At 40.5% G+C, this 26966-nt stretch overlaps 1 protein-coding gene across 2 annotated transcripts in view; it reads left to right on the top strand.

The window, feature by feature from the left end:
• The window catches only part of BANF2 (BANF family member 2), a 36930-nt gene extending 10853 nt beyond the window's left edge, over nucleotides 1-26077 (top strand). The window contains exons 1-3 of one of the 2 annotated variants that reach the window (XM_020984942.2): nucleotides 4455-4560; nucleotides 19320-19451; nucleotides 25860-26077. In XM_020984942.2, the coding sequence (XP_020840601.1) occupies nucleotides 19323-19451; nucleotides 25860-26006 (276 nt within the window). In that variant the 5' untranslated portion in view covers nucleotides 4455-4560; nucleotides 19320-19322 and the 3' untranslated portion in view covers nucleotides 26007-26077. Of the gene's footprint in view, nucleotides 1-4454; nucleotides 4561-19319; nucleotides 19452-25859 lie in introns of those variants that run through there. The other variant, XM_020984939.2, reaches the window with a different exon arrangement.
• Nucleotides 26078-26966: the final 889 nt, after the last annotated feature.

Below are 26966 nucleotides of genomic sequence, written 5' to 3'. Positions count from 1 at the left end.
GAAATGACTGGTAAAAATAAAAGGCATTGGACATTTTTTTTTAAGTGTATGATCCTAACACCTGTTGGTCCCACTTTGCCCCTGCTGCTGGTTCCAGGCACACCCTGGTTAATCTTGAACCCAGCCTATTCCAAACAATAATCATCTCTCTCTAGCCTGTGTCTTACTGGTGGAAGGTAAGAAGAAGATAATTCCTTGAGTCATTTTTGTTATAGTCTTTGTGCCCAGGCTCACTCATTCTTATTACCTGTTCTTGAAGATGTTTCTCCCAGGAACACTAAAGGAAAGACCTATCAAGCAGACAAAATTTGGCCATTATTCCTGGGCTTATGAAAAATTATCTACCTGCTCAAACTCCCTGGGGTCTTGCCTATGACATACAATCGCTCCAAAGCTTAATCAGTCAATCCCTCAGTCAGGCAATCAAAAAGACCCTGCTCTTTTTTGACAGCGTTACTAAACTAATGGGAGGAGGAAATGCCATAGGTATAGCATAGATGAATTTCAGTAAGGTAGTTTTTTTCCTTCAAAATTTTCTCCATATCTTTGCAGACAAGATGAAGAAATATGGACTAGATGAACCCTCAGGCAAATCATGTAACTTCAAAGGATCAGGTTGAGTACTAGGAAAAAAAACCATATAGACCCTTCATTTTCAGATGAGGAAATGAGACTCAGAGAGATCAAATAGGGAGAACTAGGAGATATCCCTAGGTTCTCTGACTCCAAATTCAGTGTTCTTTTTTTTTTTCTGTATAATGCTATCTTGCTGGGCAAAGTATGTTGGACCTCTAACATCACTTCTAGCTTTAAAAATCTATACTTGTAACTGGACTCAAAATTGATTAATGTACCAAACTCAATTTGGAAAGGGAAGAGGGAGGAAGGGAACAAATATTTGTTATACATTTCATTTTCCATCAGTGGCTTTACTTGGTTTTGACTCTACAGAATTTCATTGCCTCCTCCACAACCCCCAATAAACTCATCACTTGAAATCTCACTACCATGTTAATGGACTCAAATTTGATACTCAACACCTTCTCACCTCCTCAGTCACTTCTCCCTGCAATCGGAAGGCTGGAGGGTTAAGCAATAATAAACTCCTTACAAAAAGCCTTCCTTTATGGAGAGTTCACTACATTCCAAGTCACTGTCCATTTTCCATCAGTAGATCTGTTTGGTTTTGACTCCAGGAAACTTCATACCCCTGGGTCCCTTCCCTCCCTTTTAGCTTCCTTCCATGTATTGTCTCCATCTCCATTCAATTGTAAGCTCCTTGAGGGCTGAAACCGTCTTCCTTTTTTTTGTTTGTATTTTGCACATAGTGGGCACTTAATAAATGTTTATTGAATTGAATTGAAATTGAAAAAGCACATACTATGCTCCTGGCACTGTGTAAGCACTTTACAAATATTATCGCATTTGATGGCTTAAATAATGTCAATTAATATGCCCAGTCAATCTGGAGAGATATCTCTAGTAGAATACTGAAAGTTTCTGTCTTTGGACATGTTCTGATCAACATTTTTATCTGTACATTGGAAGACAACACAGATATCAGAAGATGGATATGTATCAGGTGTGTCTGCGATGCATGCTAAGAAAGACAGCTTATATATTGGATGACAAAATAATGATTTAAAAAGATATTGACTGAGTGGAAGGATGAGACTGAATCTAATAAAATTAAGTTGACTCAGATATACTCATCTGTGCTTATTATCTCATGCCTATAGATGTTCCCTCCAGCAATGTAGCTCACAATCTATTCATGATTGTCATGCTATACACCCACTGTCCATGTCCTTTTCTTAGAGGCAGCAGCAAGAGGTACCTTAGATTTAGAGCTGGGCCTGGAGTCAGGAAGGCCAGTCACTGAATCTGGCTTCAGATACTGGGCAAGTCACTTAATCTCTGCCTTAGTTTCTTCAACTGTAAAATGGGGATAATAATAGCACCTACCTTCCAGGATCAAATGAGATAATAATTATAGAGCATTTAGCATAGTGCCTGGTACATAATAGGTGCTATATAAATGCTTATTCCCTTCCCTTCTATAAGTCTCTGCTTTTGTCTTGACATTGTGAGGCTATCAGTGGAGGACACAGGCTGTCCTTTGGCTACCTCTTGCTCTCAACAGGTAACAACCCCATTTTCTTCACTCGTATTTCTTTGATAACATTCTTCACTCTGCTTTTCCTTCATTGTAATGTGTGGTAGCTTGCTTGTGCCTACTAAATTTAGTAAGGATGAATATGAATCTCATTCTGGAGTTGAGTAAGCCAGTCAATTAGTATTTTATTTAGTGCCTGGTATGTGCCTGGCACAGTGCTGAGGGCTATAGGTACAAAGGCCTTGTTTTTTTAGCACAGTCCCTGATCTCAAGGATCTTGAAGTCTAATGGGGGAGAGACAACGGTACAAATAAAATCTATATAGGAAAAATTGCAAGTAGTCTCAGAAGGAAGGCCTAAGGTTAGGGAGTTAAGGTTTCTTTTTTTTTTCAAATTATTTTCTTAAATTAACTAATTTATTTTTAGTTTTCAACATTCACTTCCATAAGCTTTTGAGTTTTAAATTTTCTCCCCCTCCCCTGATGGCATGCAATCTGATATAGGCTCTACATGTACATTCATATTAAACATATTTTCACATTAGTCAAGTTGTAAAGAAGAATTAGAACCAATAGGAGAAACCATGAGAAAGAAGGGGAAAAAAAAGAGCAAATAGTATGCTTCAATCTGCATTCAGACTCCATAATTTTTTCTCTGGATGTGGACAGTGTTTTCCTTTAGAAAGGCTTCTTGCAGAAGGTGAGACTTTAGCTAAGACTTGAAGGCATCCAGGGAAGCCAAGAGGCAAAGATAGGAAGGGAGAGAGCCCCAGGCATGGGGGACAGCCAATGAAAATACCTAGAGTCAAGATTGTGAGTGTTGTAGTTGAGGAACAGCAAGGAGGCCCGTGTCCTTAAATCACAGAATAAGTATAGGAGAATTTAAAATATTGGGGATAGGGCTGTGGAGATTAGATCCCAGTTCTTTTTTCTGAGATTTTAGCAGACAACAGAATTAATATACATCAGTCAAAAATGCAATGAGAAAAACAAAACATTACGCTACATTGATAGAAATGAAGTGTGTAGAACAAGGATAGTGATCCTCTCATTTCACTGGTCAGACAATACTGTGTTAAGTTCTGGGCGCCACATTCTAGGAAGGCGTTTGATGAGCTTGAAGTGATCTAAGGACAAAGATGATGGTGAGAGGACTGCAACCAGGCCATCTAAGAATTGTTTGAAGGAACTAAGGACGGCCATTTTATCTGTTAGAGAGTAGCCAGCTTGAGACCCGTGGAAGAGACCTGGTTTCATAGCCCTTCTGTGGAGCTTACTAACTACACAACCTGGAGCAAGTTACTTCCTCCTCCTGAAACTGTCTCACTCATAAAATGGGAATAATCATAACTACCTACTTTATAGAGTTGTTATAGGGAAAGTACTTGGTGAATCTTAAAGCATCATAGAGATACACATGGTCATTATTGTCATCTGAGAGAAGGCTTAAGGGGGGAGGGAACCCGTTAACTGTCTTCAAAAGATTTTCATGCAGAAGAAAGAGCATGCTTTTTTCTGCTTAGTCTCAGGGCGAACCTGGGACCAATAAATAGGAAAAAGCTACAAGAAGGCAGATTTCTGTCCAACATAAAGAAAAATGGCCTAAACAATTAGATATCTCTAAAAATAAATGGGTTACTTTGGGGGGGAAAAAAATTCCTCATCCCTGGAGGCCCATAAGCAGAAGCTGCATGACCACTTGTCAGGAGTGTCTTGCCTAGTGTTGTGTTAGCTGTTAAGGAGCAGATCAAGGTTATAAAACCAAGGCTCTTCCATCCAAACTGGGTATTCTCTTTAACATATGACATGCTCCTTCACTCCTTAAAGGGGATTCATGCTTGAGGTAGGAGCTGGAATCACAGAATCTTGGCGATGGGAAGGACCTCAAAGGTCACCTAGTCCAACCCATTCCTGAATGGGCATCCCCTCTGTACCCTTCAGCTTCTGCTTGAAGCCCATCAGTGTTGGAGAACTTAACACCTCTTGAGGTAGCTCATTCCACTCTGGGTAACTTTAATTATTAGGAAGTTTTTCTTTTTAAAGTTGAAACTAATCTCTCTATTTTTTCCACCCACTGCTTCCAGCTCTTTCCATTAAATAAAAGAGGGCTGGATTTGTTGATCTCTGTGATCTCTTCCGATGCCCCCTCCAATTCTTAAGATTCTGTAGAAAGAAGGTTACTGGGAATATTGTTTCCAGAATCAGAGGAATCCCTGGCAGTGCCCAATCAGAAAAGAAGGGCAGACGTGGTGTCTTAAAAACAAACAAACAAAAAAACCCCAAAAACTCCAGACCAAGCCAAAACAGTCTCTTGCAACCAAGTGTCCTTTTTACACACAGGAAAGCAATTTGCATTGGACCTTTATGGTTTGAAGTTCGGCTGCTGGAAAACATTTGTCAATAGGCAGCTTGTGCTGACTCATATGTTGCCTCCCCTACTAAAATGTAAGCTGCTTGTGAGCAAAGATCATTTCGTTTTGTTTTTCTATCCCTAGTGCTTAGCACAATGCCCATTGCTGAGGTGGGGAACTGTGGCCTTCAGGCCACGTGTGGTTTTCTAGGTCCTTGGGTGTGGCCTTTTGACTGAGTTCAAGTTTTACAGAACCAATCCTTTTATTAAGGCGATTTGTTCTGTGAAGTTTGAATTCAGTATGTGGTCTTGAGACTGAAGGTTCCCCACCCCTGGCCTAGCCCATAGCGGCCACTTAGGCTACTTAGGTGGTGCAGTGGAGAGAACACCAAATCTGGAGTCAGGAAGACCTGAGTTCAAAGTTATTTCACTGCTGTCTGCCTGTTTCTTTGTCTGTAAAATGGGAATAATAATAGCACCTAGCGTTATGAGGATCAAATGAAATAATTATCAAATGCTTAGCACAGCACCTGACCCATACTGAGCTTTTAATAAATGGCAATAATAACATGCTTATTGATTGATCGATTGATTAGGTCAGAGAGAGGAGGAAGGAGCTGGAGAGAGCAAGAAGCATTGCTCTGGATGCTGATTCCCATCTCTACCACTAACCCCCAGTGTGAACTTGGGCAAACTACCTGCCTGAAGTTCAGGGGTTTCCTCACCTATAAAATGAGTGGGTTGGAAAGTCTTTCCTAACTCCAGAATTCTAGATATCTTAGGTATTGAGATGAAGAGATAAGCCTGAGGAGCTCCATCCACACAAAGGACCAAGAAAGGAAGGGAGTGGCACAACAGCAACTGTGCTTTAGGGTTTTTGAAGGGCTTTACAAACAATTTCATTTGATACCAAGAGGTCAGAGCTGTTATGCCCATTTTACAGATAAGGAAACAGAGGCTTTAAGAGGTTCAGTGCTTTAGCCGGGTCAGACAGTTATTGAGTGTCTATGTGACCTGGGTGAAGCGCTGATCCTCTTGAGCCCCAAGTCTCCCTTTACCCTGAGTCTAGCTCTTCCTGCGCTATATCATGTGGCCTCTCATGCAGTGGAAAGAATCGTGGGCTGGAAGTTATGGACCCAATCCTGAGTCCAAGTTCTGGCCCCTCCATTTACTAGCTGTGTAACAAGGGGCAAATCTCTTGGCTTTCGCTTTCTCACCTGCAGCCATATGTGGGGACATTAGTTCTACCCACCCCACAAGGTTATTGTGAAGAAGTATTTTGTAAATTGTAAAGTGCTACAAAAAATGTGAGCAGTCTTATTAATAAGAGCAACTCTGAAGGAAGAGAGTAGAAATCACACTTTATTTTTTTCAGTCACATTTGTTGTATATTAGAAATATGATGCCTCTAACTGAGCCAACTTAAAAAATCCCAACCAATATTTAAGGAAACAGATTCTTTAGCTGGTGTTTCTCTTTTCTGAATAAATGGTGAGGAGCAAGGAGGAAAAAAAGGAGGAATATAAGTTTCTTTTGGAGAAGCTATTTTTCTAGGAGACCAGGTTCAGGGTTGAAAGTGAACCAATTCCACAAAATAAGAAACTTGTGCTAGATGAGATTGGTCTATAGTCTAAAGATTTTATGTTGTTGTCCAGTTCATTTTCAGTTGTGTCCAACTCTTGGTGACCCTATTTGGGGTTTTCTTGGCAAAGATTCTGGAGTGGTTTGCCGTTTCCATCTCTAGTCATTTTACAGATGAGGAAACTGAGGCAAACAGGATTTAATGACTTACACAGGATCACACAACTATTAAGTGTCTGAGGCCTGATTTGAACTCAATGAAGAGAAGTCATCCTGCCTTGAAGCCTAGCACTCCATTCACTGTACAACCTAGCTGCCCCAAGGAGTTTGTCTTCCGTTCTAACTGTAAAACTCTATAAATTTTTTAATTAATGAAGAACCGGAAGAAAAACAAAAGATGGAATTAGGAAAGAGGGTTGAACTTAAAGTCAAAGACTTAGCTGAAAAAAAGATATGGACACCCAATGGAGTTCTCACTGAGCGACAGTTGCAGCTCTGGTTAGGTCAGGTCATATAATCATCTTTCCACTTGCACAAAGTTTATCCCCACCCCCCCCACCCCCATATATGAGCATTGGCTTGTTTGCTTAAAGATGGACATATATTAGAATGGGTAGATTAGGCCTGCTGTAATGCAGGAAATCGCTAAAGGTTATTAAAAAATCAGACACTTTAAAAGAAGCTATAAGAGGCTTTTGGGCAAATGCTTATAATCCCTGCCACCTGTAAGGCAGAGGCTGACTCATCTGCGCTCAGGAGTTCTGAGCTGCAGTGGCGAAGCTGATCATCCAGTGTTTGCCTTAATGAGGCCACTCCCAGGGAGAAGGGAGCCGCCATCAGGATGCCTAGGGGAGAACCAAATCAGAAACAGAGCAGGTCAAGCCTACCCTGCTGATCAGTAGTGAGACAAGGCCTGGGAGTAAGGCTGCACTTCCAGCCTGGGGGAAGTATGCTTTGAATCTCTCCAACACCCAGCCGGGTTCCTTCTACCCTCACTTTTCAGCTTCCTTCTGTGTATTATCTTCCCCCATTAGTATGCTTCTAGAGGGCAGGGAGCGTCTTTGTTTTTATTTGTATTTGTATCCCCAGTGTTTAACTCAGAAGATTCAGTATCTTAAGGTTTATAAAGCCTGTTTGTACCTTATCTTATTTGATCTTCACAACAACCCTAGAAGGGAGCAGCTACTAATAGCCTCATTTTACAGAGGAGGAAACTGAGGCTGAGAGGGCAAGTAACTAACCCAGGATTACACAGTTATTATAGTCTGCAGCAAGATTTGAACCCAAGTCTTTGGTAGTACCAAGTCTGGTACTCTAATTCACCATGCTGCAAGAGGCTACATGTTATGTAAGGGGTTAAAATGCTGCACTCAGAGCCAGGAAAATGTTCACATCTCACTGTGACACTTAATAGTTGTGTGGCCATAGGAAAATTCCTTGAGATCTCTCTGAGCCTCAGTTTTCTTATCTACAAAATGGGATCATAGGATCATAGCTCTAGAACTGGAAAGGCCCTCAGAGCCCATCTAGCCCAAATACTTCATTTTATAGTTGAGGAAACAGAGGCCCAAGGAAGTTAAGTGACATGCTCAATGTAATACCCAATTTAAAGCACTGCTGTGAGGCTTAAATATGATAACGTGTGTGAAGAACAGCACCCCCTTAAAAAAAATTACTCAGTGCCCCATTGGAAATCTTTCTTTAACCCTTTAATGTTTTTTTCCTGAAATTTGCATCACAATCGATAAATATTTATTGAACACCTACTATGTGCTGGCCATGGTGCTTGTCTGCTAGCACCTGGAATATAGTAGGTATTTAATAAATGTTTATTGTATCGTATATACAGTAGGCACTGTGCTGGGGATAGAAAGGAGGGGGAAAAGATAGTCCCTGCCCTCAAAGAGCTCACAATCTAATGGGAGAGACAACATGCAAATAACTACAGATGAGCTATATACAGCATAATGGGAAATAATCAGCACAAGGAAGGGCTAGAATTAAGAGAAATTGGGAAAGGTTTCCCGTAGAAGGTGGGATTTTAGCGGGACTTTAAGAGCGAAATAAGGAATAAAGGAATTCCAGGAAAATGGCCCAAGGTGAGAGGTGGAATGTCAATTGTTACTCATTGGACATTCATTTGAGAACGGGGCTCAGACGTGGCAGAATTCTGGGGATGACAATGAAACACCATTTTCTTGGGCTGTCCCCCACTGTTGATCATGTTTCTCTGAAGCCAGCCAGCCATCCGAATGGTTTTGAAAGATTTCTATTTCCTGAATCTGGAGGGGGGACCTTGTCCACAGATGGGCTAGCACCTGCACCTGGACCACAGCTTGCTTGCACTCCCTGCCACCTTCCAGCCCCCCCCCCCCCCCCCCCCGCCTCATACACACATATGCTCCCCCTGCATACACTCAATCAGAAGGAAGAAACTATTTAGCTGCTCTGGCTACAGAGAACTCACTAAGCTGCCATGCTGTGTGTGAATCAGCAAGAAAACTAGGAAGTTAATATTGTGTACTCTGACCTTGAAAAGAAAAACTAAAACTGAACTTTTGTCTCTCTGTCCAATAAACAGAAAACAATGTTTATTGAATGAAGGAAGGAAATAACTATCCAATTACACCTTCACAACACAAGCATCCTTCTTTGCAAACATCCAGAAGAGTCACATTGACCTTGGTAGAGACCCCCAGTCTTGCACTTCCTTCTTAGGAGAGCAAGGAAGAACAGAACAAGAACAAAGGGGAAAATATGCCCCAGAGATTTAAGTTCCCTTTCCTGCATGTTGGGGAAAGTGGGGGAGGAGTACAGTAGTGGGGAGAGGGAATGGGGAGGGTAGAGAGAAGTCTATATTAAGCATTTTAGTCCAGTAGCAGTAGACTGATGATTTTTTGCTTCCTTAATCTGCACTGCTTGGTGGGCTGCTTAATTAAGTTCTTAGCCAGTATGAGTCCCAGCTTTCACTGCTCATCCTTTCCAGATGAACTCAGACATGCCAATGACCAAACCACTGTTTTCCTCCAAATCAGCTTCTGAGTGGCTTGTTTTCCCCACAATTAATTCCTCTGTTCTACATGATCTCCTTGCTTAATCTTTAATGCCATGCTTAGCGCTTTCCTTGCTTGAATCAAATAGGAAGGGAAGAATAAAATAGGTCACCTGAAGAAGGCCAAGGGAAATCATAACAGACTGAGCTCTGAGATGGCTTCTGTTCATTTTGGAGCCCCTTGCAGTGTGGGCAGGGCCTTCCTTCTGCTGAGTCAGATGATCTGAATGTGAAGCAGGCATTAGTTCATTTATCCAATTTGGTTTAGCTTCTTAGACCTCCTACTGCCCATGCAGCAGTACAGTCAAGTACAAGAAAAAGGTGTGGCCACAATAGGTAGCCACCTCCACCTAATGGTGTGACTGGGAGCGCAGTGGAAACTAACCCACTGGCCTATTCATGTGCCATTGTACAGGAAATTCCCATAATTAATTTCAGTCATTTGAGGTAGCAAGGTAGTATAATGGATTGAGTGTTACACAAAAAGTCAAGGAAACTTGGGTTGAAATCCTGTCTGTAACTTTTCTAGATGTGAAATCCTGGGCAAAATGCAGATGTAAGTAATAACATATACCTCATCAGGTTGTTTGTTGTGAGGATCAAATGAGATAATACAGACACTTCTAGCTTTAAGTATGTTTGCATTACTCAAATTTCACTTTATATAAAGGATTCTGAAAGAAATCTGCATTTCAAAAAATGAGAATGATGTGGGGGAGGTGATTGAGTATCATGGAGAAGAACTATGGATTGGGGAATTGGTGGAGCCACTAGCTGCAGAGATGGCAGAAGAAGAAAGGGAGGGGGGAGCTTCCAAACCGAGGTCTAGCCAAAAAGGTTCACAACGAAACAGTTGGCAGAAGCATTTCATCATTTAAGCAATTTTTTTTCTTATATTGAAAAGATGGATCCAAATACTTTAAGATTTTTAAAGGTTCAAAGACTAGTTGAGGATATTGTTGCTTGTTATTGTCGGATATACAAGTTAAAAAAGAGAGCACCTGTCCAAACTTCTCTAGATAGCTTCATAAACAAAGTTGTGCAGCCAGCCTCCAGTGATAAAGCCTGAGTGCAGTGGCCGGGGAAGCGGCAACTTATTGCACACCTATATTAACTTCACTGTACAGTACTGCGCATTGTTGTTATTCAATAGCTGACTCTTGAAGACCCCATTTGGGATTTTCTTGGCAGAGATACTGGAGTGGTTTGCTATTCCCTTCTCCAGCTTATTTCACAGATGAGGAAACTGAGACAAGCAGGGTTAAGTGACTTGCTCAGGGTCACACAGCTAGTAAGTGTCCAAGGCCCGGTTTGAACTCAGGAAGATGAGTCTTTCTGACTCCAAGCCTGGCACTCTATCCACTGAGCCACATAGATGTCCTTTACAATACTGTGCATACTTTATCATTACCTTTACCTTCATACTTTATCATTACCTTTACCTTCCATTTCATAATTCTATTATCATGTTACAATATTTAATATGTCTGCATTTTAGTATATTTTATGACTTGCATAAAGGTATTATTTTGTTTATCCCTTTGTTATAGAGGCTAAGTGAAGTAGATGGGTAGGGACAAATTTGTATTACTTAAAAATTGCTTTAAGTAGAGGTCTGCAGAATGGCCCACTTATGTAAATCCAGATCTACCTGTATATGTAAAGCACATTGCAAACTTTAAAACTCTATATAAATGCTAGCTGTTGTTTTTGTTTTTATTGCTGTTTGGTTAAGACATAACCTTGGAAGGTCACTGTTAAAATATAAAAAAATCTTATCTTGAGGAAGTTAGTAGATAGAGCACTGAGCCTGGAGTCAAGGAAGAGTTCAAATCTGGCTTCAGATACTTACTACCTGTGTGACCCTAGGCAAATCATTCAACCTCTACCTGCCTCAGTTTCCTAGACTGTAAACTGAGGATAATAATAGTACCTACCTTACAGGGTTGTAATGAGGATCAAATGAGATAATATTAGTAAAATGCTTAGCACCATGCTTATTCCCTTCCTTTATCTAGGATGACATTAATGTGTTATCACCTGTTAACATAGACTAATCCTATGTTAGATTAATCCTATTTTATTTAGAGAATAGAGCTCTGAAGGGGGGGATATAGGAGAGAAAAGTAAGAACTCAGGTAAATTCTAAGAATGGGGATACTGTCACAATGTCTTGGCATCCCAAAATCTTGATTTTACAGGTAGCCCACAAGGCTTCAAGCAGCAAGGAGTGACGTCAGGGATGCCTCCTTTGGATATGAACTTGGGTGGGACCAGTGTTATGAAGGAACTAAGCTAGGTTTGAACCCACTCTCTCCAGAGACTGAGATATAATAAGGGAGGACAATGTGTCCCCAGAAGCATTGGGGGTAATTTTTATAATTTTATTCTTGCTATATCCTTGCCATAAATATCCCTTTGTAAATGGGGGGAAAAAATAGGAATGCTGCCTGGTCTAGCTGGAGTAACCTAGTGGTGGAAGAACTAGGTGGATCACTTTTGCAGCATTATCAGAGCATTAGGTGCCTTTCAGAGCTATCATAGAGGTAGTAAAAAATCCCAAATGTTCAGAGTAGGAAGAGATAACTCTAACAAATACCAATATAATAGCTGACATAGGGCTTTAAGATTTTTTAAAAAGCCCTGTACAGACATAATTTCCCCTGAGCTTCACAACAATCCTGTGAGTTAAGTACTATGCCTATTATTATCCTCATTTTGCAGATAAGGAAACTGAAGGTGGGGACAGTTAAGTGACTTGTCCATGTCCATACAACTATTAAGTGTAAGAAGTGATTCTTGAAACCAGATCTATTGATAAGATGAAAAGACTGGGTTTAGGAAAATATTACCAGTGTTTTTGTTGTTTGTTGGCATATTTGGTTTACCAGTTTGATATTTCCTGAGACTTGTTTATATGCTATGATCTAACCATGATATAAAAACCAATTTTTTCTTTTCAGGACGTGTAGGGAGCTCCCAGCGAGGAACTTTTCCTACTAATGCATATGGCCTCTTCTTAGCCACTTGGTCTTTGAGAGTTTCCTGAAGTTCTTACAAGTTAAATGACCTATCCATGATCATATGGCCTGTAGGCAAAAAGATGCAGGCCTCAAAAGTAGGTCTTTCTGACTCCCCTAGACCTTTAGTGGAACATAAAAACAGCTCACATTTGCATAATGAATAACATTTTTCAAAGTACTTTCTCATACTTAAAAATAACATATTTTTGTAGCAGTTTAGCTTTGCAACACATTTTCCTTTAAACCTTCTGAAATGTGGATTATCAACTCTATTTTATGGCCAAGCAAACAGATTCAAAGAAGCTAAATGATTTGCTAATACTTTAGGTGAGGGGTCAATTAAAATGGTGACTGTGTGAGAGGAGAGGAGAAAGACGAAAGAGGTTTGGAGATTGAGTGTTGGCAACTGCTTGGACGTGAGGGACCCCCCTCATGTGAGAGTGAGGAATTAAGGATGATTCCAATGTTGTGATCCTGGATAATTAGAAGGATGGTGATGTCCTACCTCAATAGGAATAGGGAAGTTCAGAAAGAGGAGAGATTTGGGGGAAGATATAATGAGTTCAGTTTTGGACATACTGAGTTTGAGATGCTTATGGGACACATTCAGTTTGAAGTAGCCAATAGGCAATTGGAGATGTACAATGTGTTCAGGAGAGAGACTAGGGCTGGATATATTGAGTTATCTGCATAGAAATAATGACTGAATCCACAAAAGTTCATGAGAATAGAGAGAAGAAAAGAGTGACCAGGACAAAGCCCTGAGGTAAACTTATGCATAGGAAATGGTCCAGCAAAGGTACTGAGGTATAGTTAGACAGGTGGGAAGAGAAGCAGAAGAAAGCAACGTCATAAAAACTGAGGGAGGAGGAAAGGAGTGACTAAGAGGAGGTGTTACCATTGTCAAATTCCTGTGGTGTCATGAAAGATTCTACATGAAAGGACTGTGAGAAAAGCCATTAGGTTTGATAATTAAGAGAGATCTTAGTAATTAACTTTGGAGAGAGCAGTTTCAGTACACCCAGCAACTAGCATAATGATGAGGTCGGAAGACAGACAGCTAACAGTGGCATTACCTAGAATAATATCTAAACAAAAGATTTCTCTAGGTTAGAGCTATATGGACTGAGTCTAATAGATGAAATACAATAGGAATAAATATAAAGCCTTACCCTTATGTGCAAAAAAAAAAAATCAGCTTTACCAGTAGAATTAATGATTAGGCAGCAGTTTGTCTGAAAAAGATTTGGGGGTTTTCATGGACTACATGTTCACTATGAGTTAGCAATATGATGTGGTGGGAAAAAAATGCTAATGCAATCTTGGGCTTCATTAAAAGGGTGCAGGGACCCAGCTTCCAGAAATAGGGAGGTGATAGTCCCACTGTACCCTGTTATAGTCAGACCACATCTGAATTGTTGTGTTCTATGCTGGGCACCACAGATAAAGAAAAGATGTTGATAAACTGGAGAGCGTTTAGAAGAGGGCAACCAGGTTAAAGGCTTTCAATAGAAGAATCAGTTTAAGGAACTGAGTAGGTTTAGTTCGGAGAAGGGAAGACTCAGGCGGAACTTGATAACCATCTTCAAGTATTTGAAGGGTTGTTATATGGAAGAGGAATTAGGTTTATTCTGTTTTGGCCTCAAAGGGCAAAACCAGGAACAAACAGTAAAAACTGCAGAAAGTAAATTTCAGCTTGATATCAGGGGGGAAAACAAACAAAACAACTTCCTCACAATTAGAGTTATCCAAAGTGGAGTACAGAATCATAGAATTTGACACCTGGAAGGGGCCTCACTATCATATAATCTGACCCATTGAAAGGAATGCTCATTATACTATACGTAAGTGTTTATTTAGCCTCTTGAGAAAGCCCTTCCCCCTTCTGAACAGCATTAATTGTTGATAGGATTTTCGTGATATCAAGCCTAAATTTGCCTCATCGATTTCTATGCATGGCTCCTGTTTGTGCCCTCTGTGGGCAAACAAAGAATAAGTCTATCCTCCATCATATAAACCAACCAATTAGTCATTGGCAAACGTATATTAAGCTATGCAGGTGCTAATCTCACTGCTGAAGGTTTCAAAGACAAAACTGAAACAGTTCCTAACCTCAAGGACCCCACATTCTAATAAGAGAAAATTTGCACATATATAAGTATGAATATGTGAGGTAATTCTCTTTTCTGATTGGGATAGTCTTACTGATTGAAAAGAGGCATAAACTAGTAAGACAGCTATGTGAGAAACACTGAAAAAAAACCAATCTTATAGAGAAAAGACAGTAATTGAGTAAAGATGGTTGAAATGTCTTGTTTCTCAGAGTCCAATTTACAAATAACTAGCAGGAGGACTCTAAGACTGAGAGTTGAGAAGCAATGACACCTAGAGCTATTTTGTGACTATGGGATAACTATGTTGCCTCTTTGTGGCTTGGCTGACAGAAATGTGGGTTTTAGTTTTTCACTATGAGATAAAGATGAGTCATTTCCCCAAGAGACCCTACTCTGAAATAGTAGATTGGTCAATACCAGATCTCCAAGAGGACAATAACAAATGACTAAGTTGGTCTGAGAAGAATCCTCAGATCTCAGTCCGAGAAGCAACCTTAGACCTGGATTATACCAAGACCTTTGCTGCTTGGAAATTGCCTGTTGGAGAAAAGGCTTTGCAGTTTGGAGAAGTTGATTAGGGGGGAAAAAGTGTTACTTCATGGGGAAAAAAAGGCTGAGGAGAGGAGGAAATACTCTGCCTTTCCCCTTCCCCACAGTACCATCTACTACTTTGCTGGTAGAAATCCATCAGAGCCCAATCAAGAGAGTGAACCTGAAAATACTCTAGAGATCTCTGGCTTAGGGGAACTAATATAATGAAATAATATAATATTGTGTCAGAGTCCATCCATTGGAGCAAACTTGGAAAACTCTGCAGTTTCCAGGGTTAAGATTTCTGTTGTGGCTGGAAGAGATTAACATTGCCTTGGCAGACTAGAAAAGAAGTAGCTTGAGTGTAGCACCCAGCAGAGAAACAATCCTGCCAAATAATAGGCAAAAAAATTGAGAAGATGACTGGCCATCAGTGAATTGTGGTGCAGACCATCTCTGAGAAAGACCAAGGACATGAAGGCATGGGGTCTAGAGTTGTTACTTGCCCCAGACATCTATGTCCTCTACTAATGTGCCTTGTTAGTATGGTTTTATAAATTTGTGCCCACTCTCCTTCCTGGATGCTATATGCATTGATAAGAGAGTATGACCTAGCTTTATGGAGTGTTATATTTGGAACTCTTTTTGCTTTGCCTTCTCTTTAGCAAATATCTCTAATAAAGGTTAATGATGTCATCTTGGACTTTGTCATATGGGAATAAATTTGTTGGAGGAACTTGGGACCTGCTGCTGTGGGGAGTAGGAGAGTATTCCACCTACCAGGGTTACCCCTACTAGGGTAGGAGCATGGCCATCCCCTATAGGGATCTCTGACCCACTAGAGTTAATACAGTTTGGGTGAATGAGCCAGCTCAGGGGGAAAAAAAAGAGTGAGTTCAAGTGCCATACTCCACATCATGTATAAAACCAATTCAAAGTAACCTTGGCAGAGGAGGTACTAACTAGCAGCAGGCGGAGGGAGAGCGGTATCAAGAAAGTCCCTAGAATAGAAAGTAGTGCTTGAGCTGAGTCTCAAAGAAAGCCCGGGATTCCAAGAGGCAGAAGTGGATGTATTCCAGGCATGGGGGACAGCAAATGCAAAAACATGGAGTCAAAAAGTAGAATTCCATAATGCCAGTTTGACTGAAACATGAGTTCATAGAAGGGAGTAATATGCAATAAGTCTGAAAAGGTAGACTGAATCAAAGTTGTGTAGAGCTTTTAGTGCCAGAGGAATAATGGGTCCCATTGAGTAAGGATGGTGACATGGTCAAACCCGTATTTTAGGAAAATCCTTTCGGTGGCTATTTGGAGGATGGTTGACAGGATGTTTCTCAGACACTTGACACTGAGTGTTCTATTGACTAAACTGTTTGTTCAATTGATCCTCCACATAATACTGATTCAAGGCCCTTCCTCATCCTGGTTGTTCTCTTTAGGACATCCTTTTTTTCCGTATCATTCTTAAATTCTGGTGTCCAGAACATCACATAATACTTTACATATGGTTTGACCAGGGCAGAGTACAGTGACATTATCTATCACTTCCTTATTGTTGGAAGCTGTGCCTCTCTAATGCTGACTAAGGTTGCATTAACATTTTTGACTCCCACATCACCCTGTTGATTCATTCTGAACTTTCAATCCAGGAAATTTCCAAATCTTTTTCAGACAAACCACAATCTAACCATGCTCATATTGGCAAAGCTGATTTGTTGCATCTGAGTGTAAGACTCTACTTCATCCCTACTGAATTTCAGCTTATTAGATTCATTCCAATGCCCCAGTCCATCAAGGTCTTTTTGGATCCTGCCTTCATCATGCAGTGTGTTAGCTATCCCTCCAAACTGTGCCATTTGCAAATTTGATGAGTATGCCATCCATGCCTTTACCCAAAACAATGATAAAAATTTCATATGGCACAAGGCCAAGCATAGATCCCTGGGTAATCTATTGGAGAGGCCTTGGGAACCAGTGGATTCCTCCCTGTTAGATGTCTTCAAGCACAGACTGGATTACCACTTGTCAAGAATGGCACAATGAGGATTTTTTTCAGATATAGGTTGGACTAGATGTTCATTGACATCTCTCCCCCAAATTCTGTAGTTCTGTGAAAATTATGATGAAGGAAGGAAATTTTGGTATTCTTTTGTTTCCCCTCATCAATCTTCTGCTCCCTGATATTGACATTTTCTCCAGAATCCAGATATCAAAATGTGTCTGTCCTATGCACTCTCCCCTTAAGGCCCTACTCCATGCTATGGTATAATGTCAACATGGGTGCTAATGTCAATGTGTCACTCTTACCAGTTCATAGTTATATTTTAGCAAGATTCCTTTCCAGAGACATAATCCCCTCACCTAAAGAATTATTTCTAATGGTGGACATTTCAGACACTGAGGGAGATGGGTAGGGGTTGGTCTTCTCAGCCATGTAAACCTTTTAGATGGTCTTCATTCACTTTAAGTAGGCAGCCACATACTCCAACAACACATAGAACTTTTTATTTTTTATTTTCTTTTTTTATTAATTAATTTATTTTTAGTTTTCAACAATCACTTCCATAAGCTTTTAAGTTTTAAATTTCCCCCCTGCTCTTCCTGCCTCCCTCCCCAAGACAGCATGCAATCTGCTATCGGCTCTACATACACATTCCTATTAAACATATTTTCACATTAGTCATGCTGTAAAGAAGAATTAGAACCAATAGGAGGAACCACAAGAAAGAGGAAACAAAACAAAACAGAAGGAAAAAAAAAAGAGCAAATAGTGTGCTTCGATCTGCATTCAAACTCCACAGCTCTTTCTCTGGATGTGGACAGCATTTTCCATCATGAGACTTTTGGAGATGTCTTAGATCCTTGCATTACTGAGAAGAGCTAAGCCTGTCAAAGTTGGTCATTGCACAATATTGCCATTACTCTGTATAATGTTCTCCTGGTTCTTCTCACTTCACTCAGCATCAGTCCATTCAAGTCTTTCCAGGTTTTTCTGAAGTCTGCTTGCTCATCTCTCTTATAGCACAATAGTATTCCATTACATTCATATACCACAACTTGTTCAGCCATTCCCCAATTGAGGGGCATCCCCTCAATTTCCAACTTTTTGCCACCACAGAAAGAGCTGCTATAAATATTTTTGTACATATGGGTCCTTTTCCCATTTGTATGATCTCTTTGGAATATAGCCCTAGAAGTGCAATTACTGGGTCAAAGAGTATGCACATTTTTATAGCACACACATGCACATGTATACATATTTCTTGTTTCCACAAAATGTTGTGTGTTTATGTTTGTGTATGTGTGTGTTTATTTATCCTTCTTGATGTCTGTCTATATTACACTACACATCAGAAACCTGGTGCTGATGTTTATTTTCATTTAGGCAGAACAATGTCAAGGATAAAATTAAAGATACATATGGGAGCTAAAGAGATATGTGAAATGGACTCAACTTGGAAATATGTTTTTATTAGGGATACAAAATTTATCTTGATTACATAACCTATGCTGCCTTATGATGATTCCATCTATAAGAATTTATGACACCTTGGTGGCTAGTCTTTCCAGAGTATGTCTCCTCTTTTAGATGCCCTAGCTTCTAAAATCAAATATTCGAGAAAAACCCTCCTCTTCCTAATGGGTTTTGTGCATACCTTCAGCGGTGCTTTTTATATGAGAAGTACTATGAAACTCTCACTAAATCAAGTTTTATGTAGAAATTTAGGGGTGGGAGAGAAGAGACAGGTTGCGTGTGTGGGTGATGTGTAGGTGATGGTGAATTATAGGGACACAGAAGAGAAAGGGATTTGCAAGTAAAAGGCAAAGAGGGGAGGGTATGGTGCTAGCTGAGAACATTGGAGTATTTCTCTAAAGCCACGGATTCTTCACTTTGTGTCATAGACCCCTTTGGCAGTCACCAGACTAACTTTTCTCAGAGTAGAGTTTTCAACTATACAAAATTAAATCTATAGGATTACAAAGGAAACAAAATTACATTGAAATACATTTACCGATGATATTAAAAAAGAGCAACAAGTTCATGGCCTCCAGGCTCCCTGTGTCTCCATGTATGTCTCAACATGGCGGGGGTTAAGGGCTTGGCAGTGCCCCAGTGATCTGGAAAATCTGCATGAAATTTTTTGGCTCTCCCTACCAGAGAAGAAGTCTGAATTGTTATGGTATTAAAAGATAAAACATGTTGATATTATACAATACTATACATATAATTTTATGTATTTCTGAGTTTCTAAACTTTTTTTGTGTTGTCTGCTGGCTTTCGCGTGTCATCTGTGCCTTCCGTAAAACCTCCCAAAACTTCCCATTTAATTTCTTATGCTGACCCACAATTTATCAAAGCTACAATGGGGAAAGTCGCGATGTGGAAGGGATAACTGCATTCCCTTCCTTTTACTCATTTTCAGTGTCTATGGATGTGACAACCTGTCTGCTATTTTACCAAATTCTAGATCAGCAATTTTTAATAGTGCTGTGGAGGCTTGCTCACGGCCTTGTTCCTTTTTACCTTTCTTCTAATGTCTTTGATGTTACAGAGAATGACCAACTACATATCAACCAAGTTAAGAACCTTTCTTGGTGAGCCTATGGGAGAGAAATGCGTTGCCTTTGTGGATGGAGTTGATAAAGACCTCGCAATCATATTAATGGGCTATGGTTTTGATAAGGTAATTAATTGTCTCTCTTTCTCTAATTCCTTTTCACTCATTCAGTTTTTTTTCTTTCCCCTTCTCTCCATCCCTACTCTCCTAATGGAAGCCTTTGCTGTTTTTATACGTTAGAAACTATTTAGCAGGGAAACCTTCCAGTCTGTTTCACTGATTTGCTATGGTATCTCTAAGGGTCCATTTAAATAAAGGTTTGACTAGGGGCATTTCAGCCTGGGTTTGTATTAGTCAATCAGCAAGCAATTTATTAAGTGCTTACTATGTACCAGGCACTATGCAAAATGCTAGAGTTATAAAGAAAAGTAAAAAACATGCACTGTGCTCTGGAGAAGCTCACATTCTAATGGAGGAGTCAATATGTACTTAAGCAGATGCATTTAGTATTCAAATACCTTAAGACAGACAACACTTAAACAACACTAACTGCTCCATATCTAACCTAAAGGCTGTTTACTCATTTGTTAGACTCTTCCATCCTTACAGAAAGGACTTAACTAAAGACAGTAGTATCCCAATAGTACTATCAGGAGTTTGCCAAGACTCTGGGCAAGTAGCCATCACCAACTGGATAATGCCATTTCCTCAGGATAGTTCTTGTTATTTCAAGGTAAGATATTATGAAAATAACAAACCAAAGTTGATTTCCATTTTCTTTATAAAATATCCTCCATTCAAGTCCTGCCTCAATGCTTTACTGTGGTATAGAGATGACCCAGCATTCTCAGAGGCTATACCAGTAGAATACAAACTCTGGAAGATGCTATAGAGCTGGAAAGGCTTTGAGGATGGGAAAACAATGGACTGGGTGTTTGTCATCTGGGATCAGCCAGACAAATTAGTTGGTGCTTATTACTAGAAGGCTGGCCACCAGACAATCAATTTGCTTGCCCACAGTGCAAGGGATTGCAATCTGTATCAGTAGAGGGAGTAACTGTGAATCACAGTAGCATTTTAGTAGTATCTTTTGGGGGAGAGGTGAGGGAAAGACACTTGAGTTAAGAGTAGGGGAAAATTGGTGGATTGGGAAATGAATCAAAAATCAAGTGTCTTGCTTCCAAGAAGTTTAGAATTCTCTGCTTCTAAGCATGGCCTGCTTTTTTTCAAGTCATACCTAAATTTCAGAAAACAAAATTAGTATTAATTCATCTGATTTATAAAAGCAAATAATAGGCCATAGAGTTCTTGGGACAAATAAGTACTGCAATACAAAATTACCATGAGCCAAGTTGGAAGTCACTGAAAATGAATTTAACCTCTGTAATTTAGTATATCAGTGGCCCTTGAATGTGCCTGATTTGAAGTTGACAATGATTTTTTTTCTAACCTTAAGCAAAATTATGAAGCAGGTAAAGTTTTGCTTTTGCATGAATCCATGTTCTTTTTTCTCCCTCTTTTTCCATCCTTTCAGTGTTATGAATAGCTATGTTACAGAGGTCTGACAGAAAATCATTCTTTTTTCTCTCTCTTTTTATTTTTTATTTTGTTTTTTGGTGAAGCAGTTGGGGTTAAGTGACTTGCCCAGGGTCACACAGTTATCAAGTGTCTGAGGTTGGATTTGAACTCAGGTCCTCCTGACTCTAAGGCAGGAGCTCTATCCACTGCGCTGCCTAGCTGTCCCCACAAGATCATTCTTAAAGTGAAAGAATAAGGAAAGTAGAATTTCAGGTACCAGAAGGGAAGATATTATTTAGCAGGGCCTTCACAGACCTTTAAATAACACCACATAGGCACACATTTATTTCACCTGTGGACATACTACAAGTGTAAGCTTTTCACCCCTGGCCCCCACCCCCATCTACATAAGCCTTGTACCATTGCTGAAGCCGTAGAAAGAAATGGCTTTACCGATGGCATGAGACCACTGGCCCCAGGGACGCAGTCCTCTTCATATTCCTACTTTAAATCTGAAAGCACCAGACATGTCAACAAAAGCATAGATTTTAACTTTGAAATAAAGATTTTTGTCCCACTATATGTCTACTTTCTTTATGGACACACACACACACACACACACACACACACACACACCCCATACATACATACGTTATGTGTGTGTTTGTGTGTGTGTGTGTATATATATATATCCAGCAATATGTCAATTGAAGCAACTTAGTCCTTCAAGATAGTCTTAAAATCTGATCCTTCTGTTAAAGAGAATTCAGGAGATGGGCAGAAGAGAGAGGATTTTCTCTCCTTTGCTCCTTAGATAATCTTGGGGAAAGCTGACATGTTGTTAGCATTATCTCAGTGTGAATATTTGGGCTCAGGACCACTGTTAACAACATCTGTAAAAAGCAGCCAGCCAGTTGGATTTAGAAAGGTGGTGCAATGATAACTGTCTGCAAATATTTGAAGGTCTGTCACATACAAGAAGGTTCTGTTTGTTCCCTAAAGGACAGAATTAGGAGCAATGGGTAGAAGCTGCAGATTAAGCCTGGGCAAAATTAGGCTTTAGGTAAGGAAAATTTCTTGATTATTAGAAGTGTCCAAAAGTGAATGGGCTGCCCTCCTGAGGTAGTATGTTCTCCTTCATTGGAGGTCTTCAAGCAGGAATGGGATGACCTCGTGTGGGTATGTAGAGGAGACTCTTGCTCAGGTATGGGTCAGACTAGGTAACCTCTGACGCCCCTTCTAACAACACTGAGATTCTGAAGTTCTCCCATTAGTTCAGATTTGTTGTTCTTTTTCAGTCGTGTCCAACTCTCCCCATTTTGGAGTTTTCTTGGCAAAGATACTGGAGTAGTTTGCCATTTCCTTCTCCAGCTCATTTTATAAATGAGGAACTGAGGCAAACGGGATTAAGTGACTTGCCCAGAGTCACACAGTTAGTAAGTGTCTAAGGCCAGATTTGAGCTCATGAAGTTGAGCCTTCCTGATCATCCCAAGCCAGTGCTCTATCGGCTGCACCATCTAGCAGTTGAGTTTTGGGGATGGGTTATATTCACTTTCAAGCTACTTGAGTAAACACCACAATTATTTTCATTATAGAGTGTAGGTTCAACCATATGGACCTTCTTCCTTCTCCTTAACTCTTTAGAATCACTCTCTCAGCACATACTTCTTGAGCACTTACTATGTAGGGCACTGAGCTACAAAACTGCTGAAGATATATGTTAAGATGGTCCCTTCCCTAAAGAAATTTTCAGCCTAGTTGGGGAGAAAGGAAACACATGGATTATGATGACAAAAGTTATAAGGTAAATTCCCCAAGTCGAACATGGAAACATAATCAATGATCCCAGCACTAAGTGATGCAGACAATAAGTGCCACAGGAGGTCAAAAAAGGGAGAGAGAGCACCATAGGCTAGAATGATTTTGGAAAACTTTACAGAACTTGGGTAAGAGTGGCCTAACTGGAGAGAAGAAGGTAAGGTGAGAACAAAGACTCAGAACCGCAACGTATGTAGGGAGAAAGGAACAGACAAACGAGTCTGGAGGGGAGGGGAGGGGAGGGCTCATGGAGGGACAGAAATGGGAGACAAGGCGGAAAAAGTAAGTTGAGTCCAGGTAGCGGAAGGCCTTGAGTGCCAGGCTAAGGAGTTTTATTCTATAGGTAGTAAGGAGCAATCGGAGACATCTGATTTGGGGCAGTGACTCAGGGAAAGTGGGGGAGTGTAAACTCCTAGAGGGAAAGGTCTTTCATACAGGGCCTAAAATACATTGTTGATATAATCAAATTAACCAGTAAGAAGATAGAGTACTGAGCCTTAGTTTCTTCAGCTCCAGAATGAAGGGGGTAAGCCAGGCACTTGTAAGCATTAGTTATTTTTTTCATGTGATTTTCATGCTTTATCAATGTAAATCTGTCTTCTTATTTTACAGTCATCCTTATACCTATTAGTTTTCCCTAACTAGACTGTAAGCTTGTTGCAGGCAGAAACTATGTCCAAATGCTTCTTCTGAATCCCACTATAGTGTATAGTACAGAGTCCTTCTAGCTCTAACAATCTTCAATTCATGCCTTCTGATCCATGGGGAATTTGTCCAGAACAGTCTCTGAGATGACCAATCCTTCTTAAAGTCCTCTGGGAGTTGGAGAGGAGGTCTAGCCTGGAAAATCTGCCTGGAATATTGGGCCATTGTGTGGCTTGTTTTGTGGAAGTTGAACTAGTCCCACCAAGGAGCTATGTTGAAAGCAAGCATTTGGTAACTCCATTGAAAGGCATACATGTAAAACCTCAAACTTCCTGTGGCTGGATTTGGCCTTCCCATCCCATAGAGAGAAAGACTTGCTTATTCATCTCCTGGTTACAGGATCAGAAATGGAGAGGGTCTGTGTACAGCCAAGAGCCATAGATAGAAACAGACTTCATCTTCCTTAAATCCCTTTTGAGAATGCAGGTTAACTTTTCATTCAGCCTGCCTGATTGGCTATGCAGACTGAAACAAACAAAAAAAAAATACAGTGTCAGGTTGCAGATTGGCTACAGAGCCTGCAAGACGAATCCCTTCTTCCTGTGACATTCCTGGAAAGTTTTCCTCGTCTCACATACCAAGCATTCCCTGGCTTCCCCAAGAGTCAGTCTGGTTGAGGCTTCAACTTGTAATGTCCAACTGATTGTAGCAGCAGAGCATTGTAGATTCGGAGGACTGGGCTTTTAGTTTCCTTCCCCAACTACAGAATGAAGGCATGAGATGCATTGTCTGCACCACCAGGCATTTGCAGCATTAGTTATTTGGGTAAGAGTCTTTTAATGACCAGATAAGGTTACCAACAGTTGGGGTGAATGGGAGGCAGGGAATTACATGAATATTGACAAAGTGTCTCAATAAAGTACACCACAGAAATATGGTAGACATTGATAAGATAATTTAAAAACCACATAACCATACATAATTTTGCAATTATGCCATGCAACACTATAGGAAATATACCCTCTATCAAAAATGTGACTGAATATAATATGTAGCCTTTGCATAACACAAGCCCTTAAACTTAACTTTTGACAGGTAGGAATGGGATATATAGTTTGTTGCACGATTCTTTTTTTCTAAATGGTGCATGATCTTTAGGGGAGAGGGAGGATACCTAAAAAATGATAATGTATCCTTTGGAGTAACATTAGAAGCCACAATCCCTGGGGTCCTAAGTAAGCAGCAGGCAACCTAAGACAGCAATACTTCATATGTCAAACTTTAATTTCCAGTAGAGACTCTTTATGGAGGGATGGAAGTAGCTTCAAATATCCTCTCTCATTTGACTAAAAGAGCTAAACTTACTCCAGGATGTAGACAATGAGAAAGGAAAAGAAAGATAGAAAAAGAGTATCTCTTATCTTAATAGGGCTTTATGCTTTGCAAAGAGGTTTCATGTACACTCATTTATCTTCACAATATTAGGGAGGTAGAGGAGGCAGAGGGAGAAGGACAGGTTATATTAGTCTCCACTTATAGGTGATGAAGAAACAGAGGCACAGGTAAGTCACGATGACTTTGTCCAAAGTCATATAAGTAGTTAGCATCAGGTGACAGCTTAGTGGCACAGTAGGTAGAGTGTTGGACTTGGGAGTCAAGAAGATCTGAGTTTGAATCCAGCCTCAGTCACTTAGTTGGGCAAGTCATGTAACCTCAGTCTGCCTCAGTTTCCTTCACTGTAAAATGGGGCTAATAATTGCATCTGCCTCATAGGGTTGTTGTGAGGATTGTAGGAGATAACATGTGTAAAGTGTTTTGCAAACCTTAAAGCACTAAGTAAATGTTAGTGATTTTTATTAGTGACAAAAGTAGCTCTAGAACTCAGGTTTCTTCTCAGTTTAGTACTCTTTTCTGCTCTATTATGTTTCCAGTCAAATAGGATAATCCATGGCCTAGAAAGGAACTGAAAAGGTAGGCATCTAATCACCTCTATATTTGTTTTGTTGTTGTTTTTGTTTATAGAAACATCTCACCCCACGCCTGAGAAATACATCTGGAAATCACCCTATATGCAATGGTATCCATGCCCCTGAGAAAGACAGCTTCTAACCAGTTCTTAACATCTCCAGAGAGGCAGAGGCTACAATCCCCCTTGTAAACTATATCAGTGTTTAATTATACTGTACCCTGCTGGCTTTTACTTACATCCATGGTCTCATGTTCTGAGGAAGAAAGAGAATAATAATTTTATGTTTGTTTTTTGCATGAGACCTGTGATTTCATTGGCACAGAAAAAGCCTAATAAGGATACTTTTCTATTAAGAAGATTGACATCTTCTCTGCAAATTATAGTCTTATAATGTAGCCTGGGGCACGGAGTGGTTAAATGATTCACCCAAAGTCACACAGTATTTCTCAGAATTGGGACTTAGCTCTTTCTAATTCTGGGACCTTCCCTCTATCTACTATGCCAAGCTGACTCTCCTTCACATGACACTGTATATAACTCTTTCCTTCTTGCCTTGTCTCATCCTTCTGCTGCCTCCTCTCAGGCATATGTACTGTTGGGTCAGTTCCTCCTCATGCACAAGAAAGAAGATGACTTCCAGATGTGGCTCATGCTGAGATGTGGTGCCACTCAACAAGAAGCCCAGAAGATCTCCGTATGCCTGCGAGAGTGGTGTTCCACCTTCATCTAAAGACTAAGACGCAACATCTCTTTCATGGTCAACTTTGAACCACAGGATTAAACATCTGTCAGTGTGTTGAAAACCCAGTCTCAGTCCTTTTGTTCTGTATTGTTTTGCCTGGGGTAGCCTTAACCCCTCCCTACCCCTTTCTCCACAGACTAGGAAACCAAGACCATTCCTCACCCAAAGACACTTTGGGAGTGAAGAGGAACAACCCTTGATTATTGGTTAGCCAGTCTGTGTGTCCTCCAAGCCTTTCTTTCTCCTCTCCAGCCTGGCTGAGGACTGTATTTCTCTTGTAATGGTCCCAAGCCTCAATAGGGCTGAGGGGAGATGAGCCAAGCAGCCAGCAGCATGCAGCCAGAAAGTCCCATTCTCCAGATAGGCCCATCTTAGGTGTAGGCGACCTAGTATGACTAGAGGGATGGGAGAAAACTCTTCTGCTCCCCAAATATTACCCCCATTGATTACCTGAAATTCTACCATTTTTAGGGGATTCCTTCCTTTGAAGTGTTTTGCTTTCTAGGCAGTGATTACTCCTGAAAGCCATGACCTGTTAAATCCCAGAATTTTGAGTGTAAGTTTATAGCTTGCCCGCAAGACTCGGATGCCTACAAGAGATATTGTAAGCCAGAGAGATACTGGAGGTGTGGGTGGTAGGAAGGGTGAAGAAGGAGGCATTAGGGACAAACGTTACCATTGTCACAATTTGGCCCCAAACCAGCCCTAGACAATTGTAGTCCTGTTCCTCGAGCTTTGTTCCCTTGTTCTCCCTCTGCCCTCTGCCACCACTCACCACCCCCTGTCACCCACCTAGTCTTAGACCATGTCTCTTTTACAATACACATGGGTCGAGTTCACCTTGGTCCACATAGAGAAAAGAGAATAAAGAGCTAAAGGCAATTCCCCTTTACTATACTTAGAAGGCTCATGGAATACCCATACTTTTTTTCTTCCAAATGATACCTT

Source organism: Phascolarctos cinereus, unplaced genomic scaffold (assembly GCF_003287225.1).
Source record: "Phascolarctos cinereus isolate Bilbo 61053 unplaced genomic scaffold, phaCin_HiC Scaffold_2;HRSCAF=192, whole genome shotgun sequence".
NCBI classification, from domain to species: Eukaryota; Metazoa; Chordata; class Mammalia; order Diprotodontia; family Phascolarctidae; genus Phascolarctos; species Phascolarctos cinereus.
Note: the sequence above shows the minus strand (reverse complement) of the source record. Positions and strands in the feature narration are given on the sequence as shown.